Source organism: Dipodomys merriami, unplaced genomic scaffold, assembly GCF_024711535.1.
Source record: "Dipodomys merriami isolate MVZ:Mamm:240054 unplaced genomic scaffold, mDipMer1.0.p SCAF_467, whole genome shotgun sequence".
Classification (NCBI taxonomy): domain Eukaryota; kingdom Metazoa; phylum Chordata; class Mammalia; order Rodentia; family Heteromyidae; genus Dipodomys; species Dipodomys merriami.
Window position 1 is genome coordinate 818,828 of NW_027206032.1, and position 14,741 is coordinate 833,568.

General features: G+C 48.5%; 1 protein-coding gene across 1 annotated transcript; it reads right to left on the reverse strand.

The window, feature by feature from the left end:
• Positions 1-554: 554 nt before the first annotated feature.
• Positions 555-4,854, reverse strand: LOC138808679 (heart- and neural crest derivatives-expressed protein 1). Its single transcript, XM_069994922.1, has 2 exons — positions 4,237-4,854; positions 555-2,055 (listed from the first exon to the last, which is right to left on the reverse strand). Exons 1-2 carry the CDS (start codon positions 4,774-4,776, stop codon positions 1,951-1,953), a joined length of 645 nt encoding a protein of 214 aa, XP_069851023.1. The 5' UTR covers positions 4,777-4,854; the 3' UTR covers positions 555-1,950.
• Positions 4,855-14,741: the final 9,887 nt, after the last annotated feature.

A 14,741-nucleotide genomic window follows, 5' to 3' on the forward strand; every position in this document is an offset into this window, starting at 1 on the left:
TTTTATTCTCCCTTCTAGGAATACATTCTTTTTAAAAATTTGGGCCAGTCTTGGAGCCCTGGCCTGGCCACTGTCCCCTAGCTTCATTTTGCTAGAAGCTAGTGCTCAACCACTTGAGCCACAGTTCCACTTCTGGTGCTTTTTGTTTTCTTTGTTTTTGTTTTTGTTTTTGTGCTTAATTGGGAGATGAGCTTTGGATCCTCAGATCTCAGCCCCTGAGTAGCTAGGATTACAGGCATGAATCACCAGTGCCTGGCTTCTGGGAATAAATTCTTTTCTTTTTCTTTTCTTTCTTTCTTTCTTTCTTTGTCTTTTCTTTTTGGGTACTGGGAATCAAACCCAGGACATTGCACTTGCTGAGCAAGTGCTTTGCCACTGAGCTGCATCCCAGTTCTTCAGAAGAAAATTTTAGTCTGCCTTTTCCCCTAGGTTTGGTTTGCAGTTTGATTTGATTGGTATCAAAGGAGAAGCAAGGACTGTGACTTTCCAAACCCCAGAAGACACACCATGGAGAGGGGAAACTGACTGAGACATCACACAGGGGCCCCTCAGTATTTTAGAAAACTTTTTTATTATTAATCAAGAGCATAGATACTTGCCTTTGCCAAGGGAACGGGGGTGAGTGTCCATATAGATCTGAGGTAGAAAAGGAATTGGGGGAAGCGAGGGGAGAAATACCTGAGCACACCAGGCATCATAGGTAGTTTAAATACATAAAAACTTTACAACCTAGAGGAAAGTTTTTATTTAGAAAGAAAAAGAGTGCCAACTTTGAGGAAAGGGGAGAAAAAAAGCTAGCCAGCTGTCAATGACTCACACCTATAATCTTAGCCGACTCAGGATACTGAGATCTAAGGATCACTGTTTGAAGCCAGCCAGGGCAGAAAAGTCCAGGAGACTCTTATCTCCAATGAATTGCCAACAATAAAAAATAAAAATAAAATTTAAAAGCTGGAAATGGTGCTGTGGCTCAAAGTGGTAGAACACTAGTCATGAGCACAAAAGCTCAGGGACAGCGCCCAGGCCCTGAGTTCAAGCCCCAGGAACCAGTACAAAAACAAAAACAAAAGGCTATAATAAAAGAGAGAGAGAGGGAAGGAGGAAGGAAGAAATAGGGAGAGAGAGAGGGAAAAGGAAGGGAGGGAAAGAAGGAGAGAGAGAGGGAGGGAAGGAGGGGGGGCAAGGAAAAGAAATGCTGTGAAGAAGAAAGGAAAGAAAAAAAAGTAAAAAAAAAATTTTTTTTCCTTGGAAACCAGCACAAGGAAGCAGCTTCGTAATAGAGGAGGAACAAAATTTACCTCCCCCAAACCTCCTTCCCTCTAGGTACGAATTACAGCAACAAAAAGAGAAAAATATAAAATAACATGGCTGTTGAAAAGAAAACAATACAAGTCATTTCTCCATCTTCCTCTTCTGTGTTCTCTTACCCTGGCTAAAAAAAAACCAATTGATTCCTTGTATTGCATTTTAATTAAGAGAACCAGGTGTCTGGAATGTGAACAAACCCGGCATGGGGGGAAATAGAAAAGCCAGATCACAGAGTGAAGATGCCATTTAGGGGGGAGAAACCCTAAATTCCACACCCCCCCAAAAGATTAGACACATCCCAAGTGTTCGGGTGCTTGGATTCCAGTCCCTCTTTTCTCCAACAGGCCCTTAGTTAGAGGAAGTGGACATATATATATAGATATCTATATAAATTTCTCTTTCTCTTAACTGCAGTAAAGACAATTTCAAATGACATTGCACGTGCGATCCAAGTGTATGGTTTGCAAGCGGGTGACCCACTGCCGGTACTCAGAAGGGGCTCAACAAGACGCGTCCCCACAAGTCTCTGGAACCCAGAGAGACTGGCCTTTGCCACTGCTGCCTTTCCCCTGTTCCCAGGATACCAGATCAGCCAGCCGGTGGCGGCCCGGTCCTCCGTTCCTCCGTAGCACGGATCTTGGCTTACTGATTTAACTCCAGCGCCCAGACTTGCTGCGGCCAGCCTGTGCGCCCTTTAATCCTCTTCTCCCCAGGGCCCAACGCTGGAGGAAAGCCTTCGTGCTGCGGCTGCCAAATGGACAGAACAAGAAAAAAAGTGAAAGACAGGTTTCAATGTGTTGTTTTTTCCTTTCTCCAATCACCCCGCTAGGGAGGTAGGGGTGAGGAGGAAAATGCAGGCGAGGAGGAACTGGTAGCTTTTAAATAAGTGACGGATTTCTGTTTGTGAAATCGGAATAAACAGGCTCATAAATTTGCCTTTTATGTGCCAAGTTCCTGGGATCCGGGATGGTCTACAGCGGCTCTTGGGAGGCTTGGTAAGAAAAAATTCTCTATACTATCTGACAAAAACAAAAACAAAAACAAAAACCAACAAAACAGAACGGATGAGTGTTGGTTTAGCTTTGTGGCACCCAAGGAATACTACAGTGAGGTGAATGGGAGGAATTAAAACAACAACAAGAAGAACTTTATCCAGACTGGTAGCTCATGCCTGTAATCTTGGCTATTCAGGAAGCTGAGATCTGAAGATCCAGCGAGTCCATCAACTTGGGATCCATGAGACTTGGGATCGCCAATGAAAAACAAAAAAGAAAAAGAAAAAAAGCAGGAAGTGGAATTGTGACTCAAATGGTAAGAGTGCTAGCCTTGCTCAACGACGACAGCACCCTGAGTTCAATCAAGCCCCAGGACTGGCACCAAAAAAATAAAATAAAATAAAAATCAACTGTTGCTGGCACCAGGGTCTGTTCCCCCTTACCCCTACCTCCAACTCCTCCTGGCTTTCCAATCTAACTTAGCATCTGAGCTTGGATACAAAGTTGGGTACTACAGCTGGTACTTAGGAGCGCCTCTGATTGCAATGCCAAGGAGAAAGAGAGAAAAGATGGATTCGGCCAGGCCTAGTTCTCCCTCCAGGCTCCACTGGCAAGAGACCCAGGAGGTACTACTTAAAAGGATCCAGGGGGCTTCCCACCAGTGACCCCAAGCCCCTGACTTGCTCCACCATTACCATTCGAGATCAGAAAATAATCAAAATAACCCAGTGAGTTCTGATGATCTCTTGGGTCCCTCCCATGAAAGAGGGCCAGAGCAAAAGAACCCAAAAGAAAACTCCTTTGCGGGTCTACGGGTCACTTTTCCTGCAGGCCCCACGGCCAGGAAAACCCAGAAAGATATCACTCTAAATACAGAAGACCAAGAAAAGCCAAAGGAGGATTTGAGATCTTGAAACCCAACGTGATTTGTTTCTTGTTTATCTACAAAAGCCGTTGATGTTGTTCTCCATCTAGACCAACAGGGGAGGGGGGGGGTAAATGGAGCACTGTGGTCCCGAAGTTGAGAATCTGACTTGTTTTACACCCCCTCTAACTCTTATTCCTTTGCTAGGTGTCCTTCTGGTTTTATTTATCCCTTCTTGGGCCTCAGGGTGCCTGGGTCTGTACAATGATGGAAGTAGATTTGGCTCACAAAATCACACAAAAGCAAATGGAAGCAACTCCTGCTGGCCTTCAAAACCTGTTTTTCCAGGAGATTCTCAAGACCAATCGGCACCTCCCCAATTTGAAAGAGAATTAGGTTGAGAGCAACCTTTTAGAGGTTCAAGGCTTTCAACAGACTCTCCCTCTAGGAAAATTGAAGGGATGGAGTGCGGTTGGTTGGGAGGGATGGGGAGAAATTATAAAAGGGGGGGACACTGATCAAGATGTATTCTACTCAGAAACTGACACGTGGAATTCCTTTGTCCAACTACTGTTAAATTTTTTTCTTTTTTCTTTTTCTTTTTTTTTTAAAGAACAGGGTCTTTTGCCAGCTGCCTCATGCCTCTAATCCTAGCTATTCAGGAGGCTGAAATATTGAGGATCACAGTTTGAAGCCAGCCAGGGCAGGAAAAGATCTCAATTAACCAGTTTTTCTTTCTTTCTTTCTTTCTTTTTTTTTTTTTTTATAAAAAGCTGAAATTGTAGCTGTGCTACAAAACTGGTAGAGCATGAGGCAGAGAAAGTCGAGGGACAGTGTACACAGGCCCCGAGTTCAAGCCCCAGTACCGGCAGACATATTAAGAAAAAAAGGAGAACATGGTGCCATTATTACAGCTGAATTTAATTATGGATCTGCCTCCTGCAACCATCTCAAAACTCTCCCCAGCCTTTCAAACCCTCACACACACAACACCGGGGTGAGGTGGAGATTCTCTTCTACTGTTGGCAAGACCCGGGGTTCCCCCCCCACACACACACACAAACTCACCATCTCCCTTTTCCTCTTGTTCTCCCGGCTACCATCCGCCTTTTTGAGCTCAGCCTTGAAAGCTTCAGGATCTCCGGCCTGGGCATCCTTGGCTAGCACATCCATCAAGTAGGCGATGTAGCTGGTGGCTAGGCGCAGAGTCTTGATCTTGGAGAGTTTGGTGTCTGCCGGCACATTGGGGATACATTCTCGAAGCTCAGCGAAAGCGCTGTTGATGCTCTCCGTGCGTCTCCTTTCCTTCTTGGGTCCAGAACCTTTCCGCCGGCCCAGGCGGCCTCCGATCGCTTCCAGTCGTCCGGGGCTCTGGCCTGGCCTGGTCTCGGGACCGTAGGCAGCGGCAGCCACGGCGGCACTGGGCGATGGCCCGCCGGCTGAGAAATCCGGACCAGCGTCTGTCGGGCTCAACAGCCAGCTCTGAAAATAGGGCCGGTCCTGATGACAGCGCGACGCCGGGCCAAAGAGAAAAGGCTCGTGGAGCATGGGGTGCGCGGGGTGCGGGTGGTGATGGTGATGGTGAGGATAGCTGCCCACGAGGTTCATGGCTGGAGAGGCTCCTGGACGGGGGTGGGGTGAGTGGGGGTGCCTCCAAGATGGATTAACGTCGCCCCATGCGCCCCCAGAAATAATCGGGGGGGGGGCCACGGATGGGCAGTCGGGCTCCCCGCGCGCACTGCTGGGTGGCGGCTTGACTGGAGCGCTGGGCACCGTGGAGGAAGAGGACACGCGTGGCCCCGCGCCTTTCTGCGTGCCCCCCCCACCAGAGGGAGGACGCGCGTTGGCTAAAAGATCCGTTTAACCCTTCTGCGGACTCCCCCAGCGCGATCTGGCTTATTTAAGGCCGCGGCTTTGATGTCAACCTCTCCGCCCAGCCAATGGCAGGGGGGCGGCGGAGGGAGAGGGGGTGGTGGCTTTCCAGGTTGTTCTTTGGAAAAGTCACTCTAGTCTACGCCGCCTGCGGGGAACCAAGCACCGGCCCCGCCTCTGTCCCTCCCCTCTCAGGCCTGGAGGGGGAAGGGGGGGTCTCCAGACCTGAGGCGCCCCCTCCACCCCTCGCCGGCCGTCTCCCAGGGCTGTAAATGACCACACACACACACACACACACACACACACACACACACACACACACACACGCACCCTCTGTGGATCTAGCGGAAGGAATCTAGAATCATCTATTGCCGCCTTCTAGAGCCCATCCCATGAGTTTACAGATTGGGAAATTGAAGCCTAGAGGGGGTGGGGGGAATGGTTCTTCCGAGACGCTCACAAGTTCAGAATCGGAGAGATTCCAGTGCTACCAGTGCTGAGCTCCAAAGGGCCAGCCTGGCGCCAGAGCCAGAAGCTGGCCAGGCGCTCCGGGTAGGCACCAAACTTTCTTCCCCATCTAACACCTCCCCACTCCCGCGCGCCACTTAGGCTAGACTTGCAGCCTCCAGCGCCCCGGATGGTCACCAGCCCCGCGATCTGCCTCGCGGATGGTGGAGAGAGGAAGGGAGGAGGGCAAAGGGAGTGGACTCCAAGCCTCTGGTTATTTACCGGTTTGTTCCGGGCTCCGGGGGCTAAGATCTGCTCTTCTCGCCTTGCAGGCGCCTGATTCAGCCTAAAGACCCCGGCCAGGCCAGCCGAGGCCCTGGCGGCCTAGCAGCTGCCTTGGCCCTAAGGGTATCTGTGGTTCAGGATTCCACAGCCTACTCCCCCACCTCCACCCCCACCCCCGCGCCTCGATTTTTCACATCGGATCGGAATAAAGAATGCGAGGGGTCATTTCACCCAACCCCTTCATCAACCCTCTTGAAAATGATTCTCGATGATAAAGACACCCCGCACACAGCAGAACATCACAGTTCAAGAAACCAGTGTTTGTGGACAGTATACAGAGGACCACAGTTTACCCTTGTGCCAAGGTACAAATGCAATGCCTGAGCATCTCCAATTCACCGATCAGAGGCTTAGGCGGGCTCCGCACTCCTTCCCCTCTCCCAGGGCCTAATTTCCCTCTCCCTGAGAGTCTCTCCGCAGAGTCCCTTCCCCCCTGGATATCCAAGGGTGGCTGCATTTAAGGATTGCGGCTGGGGAGTTGCCTATTTGATATGTACGAACTTAGATCCCTCCAACTCATCAACCTTTGCTAGTCAGGCTTTTCTCTCAAATGTCAGGTAAGGGTGAAAATATGTAAGCACTTTAAAATGTGTGTGTGTGTGTGTGTGTGTGTGTGTGTGTGTGTGTGTGTGTGTGTTCTTTATTTGGTACCGAGGAAGGAACCCCCCATAGTGTTGCATTTGCTAGGCAAGTGTTTTGTCCCTGAGCTACATCTGAACCCAGGGAAGTGCTTAAAAAAATAAAAAATAAAAAGGCAAAACTGGGTGTTAGTGGCCCATATCTGTAATCATAGCTACTCAGGAGGCTGAAGTCTGAAGTTCAAAACCAACCCCGAGGAAGAAAAATCTGTGAAACTGATCCCCAAAGAACCAGCAAAACAAAACCAGAAGTAGTAGAGTGCCAACATTGAGCAGAAAATGCCAAATGAGTGTGAGGCCCCAAGTTCAAGCCCCAATTCTAGCAACAAAAATAAAATAAAAGAGGGCAAATACATTATGCATACATTGAAAATTGTTTATTGAAACCCACAGTGGTCCCGGAACAGTCCTGGTCCAAAAGCAGTGGAAGAAAACTCAACTCTGTCCTAGTGTAGGAAGCAATCTGGGTGCCCACCATGGCTCCCACTGAATCCTAGCTACTGAGGAGGCTGAGATCTAAAGACTGTAGTTCAAAGCCAGCCCAGGCAGAAAAAAGTCCCTGAGACTTTCATTTCCAATTAACCAGCCAAAAAGAAAAACAAAACTCAGAAGTGGAAATGTGGCTCAAGTGATAGAGCTCCAACCTTGATAGAAAAAAAGCCAAGTAAGAACACAAGTATACACAAACTCACAAATACATATGTATGTATCAATATATATAAAGAAAAGATGGAGAAAATATATAAAGAAAAGATATATTTTTCTTAATATATGTTAAGATATGGTATTTCCTATTTCTTAACATGTTTCTATTAAATATAGTATTTAATATTTCTATATATATCTATATCTCTATTTCTATATATCTATATAGAGATATAGAGATACAGATATATAGAAATATATAGAGATAGAGATAGAGATAGAGATATGTTAAGAGAAAAGAGGGCCAGGTTGACAGTGGGATAAAGGCGTTCCCCTTTGGTCCAGGAGCGAGGGGTGAAGCGGATCTGATGGGCTTTGGGTGAAGGAGATAAAGCATAAATTCTAGGAATGCGCGTGTGTTGCGCTACGGGGGTTGTAAACGTGTATTTCCGTGAGAAGACACACTTCGGGGCGTGAATGCAAGGGGAAGGGCCGTACAGGAAAGACAGGAACAAATGCTTTGGGTCTGAGCTGGCCGATGTCACCTGTGGGCCCTGGAGGATGCAGGGGACGGAGTGGGGCGGGCCGCCGCGGAGGGACGTCCTGATCTCCCGCCGCCTCGGGCGGGGTGCAGGCCGGCCGCTCCCCGCCCGCTACCGCCCGCTCCCCGCCGCTCTCCCGGGCGCCTGGCGCCAGCAGCGCCGGGGTTGGGCCCGGCCGGGAGCCGGGGCTTCGCGGGGAGGGAGCGGCGGCGCGCGATTCCAGGGTGGCTCCTCGCGGAGGAGGGGGGGGGGGGGGACGGTCCCGGGCGTCGCCCCGCTTCCCGCTTCCAGGACCTGCGGGTGGGAGAGACGAATTCCTCCTCGCAGCACCTCCATCTTCCTCTCCGCCTTTGTCCTTATACCCGCAACTTCCCGAGATCACACCTATACCTTTATGATCCTAAAGGCTTAACCCTCGCTGGTGCGCGCGCGCGCGCACACATACACACACCCTTAGACGCCCCCAAATATGTGCATCCCACACACTGATAGCGAACACACGCTTCGTGCAGTATCTCCCCATTCCCAGAGTTTACATTTCATTTCTCTCAAAGAGTGACAAGATGGTTCTATGACTGCGCTACAGAGCTACAGATTGAGTTACAGTTAGGGACTAGCTCCCAGGGCCACAGCCATGGAGAGTTGAGGCAATATAAACTCTCAATAATACCCCGCAGAGGAAGAGATTGACACATATTCTTTCTGTCACAATGACAGGCCCACATGCTTGTATTTTTGCGGCACTTTTTGGAAATGGCGTTCACAGCCCGACACTTACAAGAATTCATCCTATTAGCCTTCACTACCTGAGAGTACTAGACTATTATCAGCCGCCCAGAGGATCAGACAGCCTAAAAATTTGACTAGATGCCAAAACAAAATAAAAAAACAACAACAGAAACAAACAAACAAAACCTACTGGGCATTGCAACTCCTTTGAACAGCTAATAACTTAACAAAATGAATGTCAGATGGCTGACACCTGTTTGGTCATGGTTTGGGGGGGGTAAGGGAAGGTGGGACAGACAAATGGAGAGAGGGGGTGGGCCAATACAATCATTATGTCTAATATACATATTTGAACCACATAACTTGAGGGTAGGGATGGAATGGGGAAAGATAGGGAGAATGATGGAAAGGGTGACATTGATCAATATACATGATACAATCTGACTTGTTAAATTGAAATCCCATTGTTCAACTACTTTAAAAATACATTACTATATATGTAAACTGCTCAGAAATGGAGATTCTCATATGCTCAAATATTATATATAGGCACACAACTTCCACATACTCAATTTGGCATTATATTCTTAGCCCTACCAATATAGTCACATTGGCAAGCCCTCAAAAGGCAATTGTTGCCAGGTAGTTCATACCTGTAATCCTAGCTACTCAGGAGGCTGAGATCTGAGGATCAGGTTGGAAGCCGAAAGTCCATGAGACTCTTATCTCCAATTAATCACAGAAAAAGCTAGAAGAGGTGCTGTGGCTCAAGTGGTAGAGTTCTAGGCTTGACCAAAAAGGAGCTCAGAGACAGTGCCCAAGCCCAGAGTTCAAGCCCCAGGACAGGCACCAAAAAAAGACCAAAAAAAAATCTAGAAATGGAAATGTGGTTCAATGGTAGAGTGCTAGCTTTGAGCACAAAAACTCAGACATCTCTCAAGCCCGGAGTTCAAATCTGGAACCATCTCTTTCACACACACACATACCATGGCAGTTGTACAATAGTATTTGCATCATTACAACACTCACAATAATGAACACACAAGGACACACTATGATCATATACATCTGTTCAGCTCCACCCCCCCACCAGGTGAGTCTCCCTTTCCCTACATTACACCATGACTCAGGATGCGTATGTCTTACACCTACCCACCCTGGATAAGTCTAGTGGGAAATTCAATGTGAGCCCAATGTGAGGAGCCCCAAACCCTGAGATCCCCTAAGCCTCCCCCAACCCAAGATCTCCACTCTGGGAATGTTAAAAGATCAGGGTGACCCTTCCAGCCACCAAAGGCTCAGAACCAACCTTCCCCTCCCCCATGCTAAGGGATCTGCTGGGAGCAATATGAGCACCAGAGACAGAGCAAAGTTCCTGGGCTCCAGACCCAGCTGTCCAACAATGGCGCTCAGATGTGTGAGGACAGAGACTGAATCTTGGGAAGGAGAAGATCTGGTGAGAAGGTTCTCTGGCGCAGGCCCCAGGCTGTGTGATGGCGGAAGGGCTGAAACTTGGGAGTTTAGGTTGATGGACAAAAGACAGTTTTCAGAAAAGGATGAAATTCTGCCTTCTCTAACTCTCTGACCCCAAGCCTCAGTTTCTCCATTTGCAGGGGGGAAAAATGGCTCAAATACATAATCCTAGCTACTTTGGAGGCTGAGGTCCGAGGATCACAGTTTGAAGCCCACCTAGGGTAAACACACTGGAGTGACTTATCTCCAGTTAACTGGCAAAAAAAAAAAGTCAGAAGTGGAGGCATGGCTCAAATGATAGAGCTCATTCAGCCTGAAGTGGAAAAAATTAAGGGACAACACCAAGTCCCAGTACTAACACGTGGAGTGAGTTGTGTATGGGGGGCGGGAGGGGAGAGACAGGGAGGGAAACAGAGAAGAGAGAACAGAGAGAGAGAGAGAGAGAGAGAGAGAGAGAGAGAGAGAGAGAGAGAGAGAGAGAGAGAGAGAGAGAGAGAGAGAGAGAGAGACTAACAGTCTCAAAAACGTTTCTGTAATTTCCAGCTTCTCATTCTGTGCCCCACCCTAAGCGTTGTGCAAGGCTAGCTCTCTGAGAGAACTCCATTCTTCAGCCTATTTCTACAGATCAAATTCTGGGAGCTGGGAACTGGGGGTGCAGGGGGTCCAGTTCCAAACTGCCTAGTAGTCCCCCCCCTCACCTTCCTAGTTGCTCACAACAGGTTTGGCATTACGTTCAAATGCAGATTTCCTGATGCTTCTCCAGGTTGTGTTAGTGAGACAAAGCAGGAAGTTTCATCTCATTTCATGGAAGAGAGCTGAAAGAAGTGTAAAATTCTATCACCCAGTTGCCTGGTTGCTCATGCCTGTAATCCTGACAACTCCAGAGGCTGAGTTTGGAGCATCTCTATTCAAAGCTAGCCTTGGGAACGCCGGGCGCTGGTGGCTCACGCCTGTAATCCTAGCTACTCAGGAGGCTGAGATCTGAGGATCACGGTTCAAAGCCAGCCCGGGCAGGAGAGACTGTGAGACTCCTATCTCCAATAAACCACCAGAAAACCGGAAGTGGCGCTGTAGCTTAAGTGGTAGAGCGCTCACCTTGAGCTGAAGAGCTGAGGGACAGAGCTCAGGCCCAGAGTTCAAGCCCCACGACTGACAAAAAAAAAAAAAAAGAATTCAGCTATCAAAGCTAGCCTTGGGGAAAATGAAGACAAACTGTCTCTTCAATTAACCAGCACAAAGCCAGAAGTGGCGGTATGCTCAAGTGGTAGAACTCCAGCCTTGAGGAAAAAAAAAAAAGCTCAGAAGCCGGGTGGTGGAGGCTTATGCCTGTAATCCTAGCTACTCAGGATGCTGAGCCGGCCTGGGCAGGAAAGTCTTTGAGACTCTTATCTCCAATTAACCACCAGAAAACCACAAGTGGCACTGTGGCTTAAGTGGTAGAGCACTTGCCTTGAGCTGAAAAGCTGAGGAACAACACTCAGGCCCAGAGTTCAAGCCCCGTGACAAACAATAACAACAACAAAAAGCTCAGGGACAGTGTCTAGTCCCTGAGGTCAAGCCTCAGTACATTCTCTCTCTGTCTCTGTCTCTGTCTCTGTGTCTGTGTCTGTCTGTCTGTCTCTCTCTATCAAAAAAGAGCTTAGCAGAGGGCATGGAACTCATATAGGTGGAAAGAGATACTTCATTCCTCCCCTGTGTGAACCTTCTGAACGACAGATTCCTTTAGGTAAACTGAGGTACAATACCTATCACAAAGGGCGAATAAGATGATGTTAAATGGTAGAAGTAGATGGGGTCTTTAACACAATAACTAACACTAGATGGCCCTGCCCTGTATGGCCTGGTGTAGGCTGCCTCCAGCACCTCACCAGTAATGGCTGCTAAATGGTTGATCTGTTTTTGGAATTATAATTCTCCCAATAAAGAAGTGGAGTTAGCTATTATGCCCGGATGAGGAGAAGGGGCCTGACTGCGGGTCACTCCCTGGCTTTAATTCTTTTCTGACACTGCCCTCCACTACCCCCCCCCACCCTGTTTCTGATCAAATTGGGGGGGGGGGTCCTTTCCCCATAGCCCTTAACAAGAACCCAGGCCCAGGTGCCTTAAGTCTAAAAATGGAAGAGCCCCAGCAGATTTGAATTTCAGTTTTAGATCATTGCTTTGCCCTCACTAACTAACCTTTATTTTTTAACTGGGGGCAGCGGGAGGCGGGGGGGGGGGGGGGAGTATCCATTCGCTCACAAATCCCCAGCCCTAGGGCCCCTGTCCCCTCACCCCAACACTGACACCCCTTCAGGCCTTCGGGGAGAGCCCCGCGCGGCGCCTACCGCAAACCCTTCTCTCCCGCCGCCGTGTCCTGTGACCTTGACGCCACGGGCAATCCCCGCACCGGACCCCTTATCTAAATAGGGCAGTAAATCAAGGACCTGTCAGGACCACGGTAATTACAGGAACTCCATAAAAAGGACCGGGCCGGCCGCCTGTTTATATTAGAGCGGTGTAAAATATTCTTGCTGTCTTGGGCAATCGCGTCCTGCAGTAACGCGCCATAAATCAGCGCTTGGACCATTTACACCGCAGCTTGAGCGCGCAAATCTCTTAAACATCTCTCTCTCTCTCCCTCACTCTCTCTCTGTCTCTCCCTCCTTCCCTCCCTCCCCAACCCCCTCTTCCTCCCTCCCCCTCACCTCCCTCCCTCTCTGCCTCTGTCTCTCTCTCTGCGTCTCCCGGCCTCCCCCCCCTCCCCAGTTTTTGCTCCCCTTCCCAGCTCCCAAACACCACAAAACTGAGTGTGGGGAAGAGATAGACAAGCAAAAAACCAATTGCTCCTGCGAGGTTTGTTTTTGTTTTTGTGTTTGTTGTGTTTTTGTTTTTAGAAGATGAAGCCTGCTAGGATCAGGTTCTACCAGTGGAAAGAAAATGGGCACCGATGGGCTGGGAAGGTGGCTCAGTGGTAAAGTGCTTGCCTTCCATGCATGAAGCCCTGGGTTCGATTCCTCAGCACCCCATAAGCAGAAAAAGTCGGAAATGGTGCTATGGCTCAAGTGGTAGAGCTCTAGCCTTGAAATCAGATAAAGAGTTGGGAGGGGGGAGGATTTGGGGGTCCCAAGCAGCTCTGGTTCCCTCCACAGCCTCCCCTTTCAGCCCTGTTTCCTGGGATGAAGAATGAGCTGGTCAGAGAAAGTAGGAGCTGAAAACAATGTTTACCTTTTGGTTTGGGGACGAAGTCTTCTTTTAAAAAATGTAATTTTATTATTATTAAGATGTTGAAAGAGGGGTTACCATTTTATAAGTCAGGTAATGAGTATATTTCTTTATTTCTTTTCCCTTCCTTTCTTCCTTTCCTTTCCCTTCTTTCCCTTCTTTTCCTTTCCCTCCCTCCCTCCCTCCCTCCCTTCCTTCCTTCCTTCCTTCCTTCTTCTTCCTCTTCTTCTCTGCCTCCTCCTCCTCCTCCTCCTCCTCCTCCTCCTCCTCCTCTTCTTCTCCTCCTCCTCTTCCTCCTCCTCCTCCTCCTTCTCCTCCTCCTCCTCCTCCTCCTCCCTCTTTCTCTCTCTCTTTCTTTCTTTTTCTTTCTCCTTCCCTCCCTTTCTTCTTTGTTTCTTTTTCTTTCTTTTCTTCTTTTTTGGGGCCACATCACCCTTTCCTTCCTCTTCCCCAGTTTCCCTCTCCTTTTCCTGCCCACAAGTTCCATGGTTCATTTGCCACATCATGTCTATTGAATAGTGTGATTGCATTTATTCACCTTTTTTCCTATTCACCTTTTTTCTATCCACCTCTTTCCTTCAGGGACTGAGTCTCACACACAAAATTGTGTGTGAGTATTTTGGGTTACGCCAGGCTTCCAAATCCTTGCCCTTATTGTGAAGACAGCCAAATATGAGCCTCAGAGGTTGGGAAAAGATTTGCCAAGTGGCATACACACAGCCAGGGGCTGCAGAGACCATTCTGGTTGTCTCAGCCATTAAAGATAAAACATTCTTTTTTTCCCCCCTAAAGAAAAACTAAGGGAGCACAGACCGTGTGTGTGTGTGTGTGTGTGTGTGTGTGTGTGTGTGTGTGTGTGTGTGCTCATACACGCTGGTCCATTCTTGGGTTTGTCACAGCCTCCTAAGCCCCAAATCTATTTAAGGTAAACCTACTGTTGCTCTATGTCTAATAACTAACATAAATCAAGCTTATGGAAAAAGAATATTAAATTTTCCATGTCTTCTTCCCTTCCAGGCTGGGGACCTGAGAATTCAGGGGGGAGAAGTAAACATGTATGTGTGTTCTTTCCCTCATACCCTCCCTCTCCCCTTCTTCCCTTTCTCCCCTCCCTCCCACCCCTCTTCCTTTCCACCCCTCCCCTCTTCATTCCCTTTCTCTTTGGACCATCGGTAAGTGACATCGTGTTTATACAAGTTTTTATGTCGTCTGAGCTTTGTCCCGGCTCCGTTCCCTCCTTGTGTGTATTTTCCGCACGGGAAGCATTCAACCTAAACAGAACCTCGTCTGATTGGAAAGAGTATTTATTTGAAAACTCGTTAACTCTCAGTTTGGGTGAAAACGACTCCCAAATTTATAGCATTGCTTGGGGTGCGGCAGTCATAAATCACACACACACACACACACACACACACACACACACACACACACACACACACACAGGACACAGGAGCCTAGTCAGTGGTTAGTTACAGTCTGACAGGCAGGTGGATTTTTCTCTGGGTCCCATTGCTTTTAGGGCAATTTCATTCACTCTGCTGAGCTGAGTTCGGTTTTATGTGATCAGTAAAATTGGGAGTGCCAGCGTTGTTGTTTTGTTTTTCCCCAGACATACTGGTTTGGTTATGTTTAGGTTTTGTTGTTGTTGTTGTTTAGTTGCTGCTTTTGTGGATTCCGG

Coding starts and splice junctions, on each gene's coding strand:
- LOC138808679 (XM_069994922.1), bottom strand. CDS start 4,776: ATGAACCTCGTGGGCAGCTATCCTCACCATCACCATCACCACCCGCAC. Junction 2,056..4,236: donor ACAAGAGGAAAAGGGAGATG/GTGAGTTTGTGT, acceptor TCCATTTGGCAG/CCGCAGCACGAAGGCTTTCC.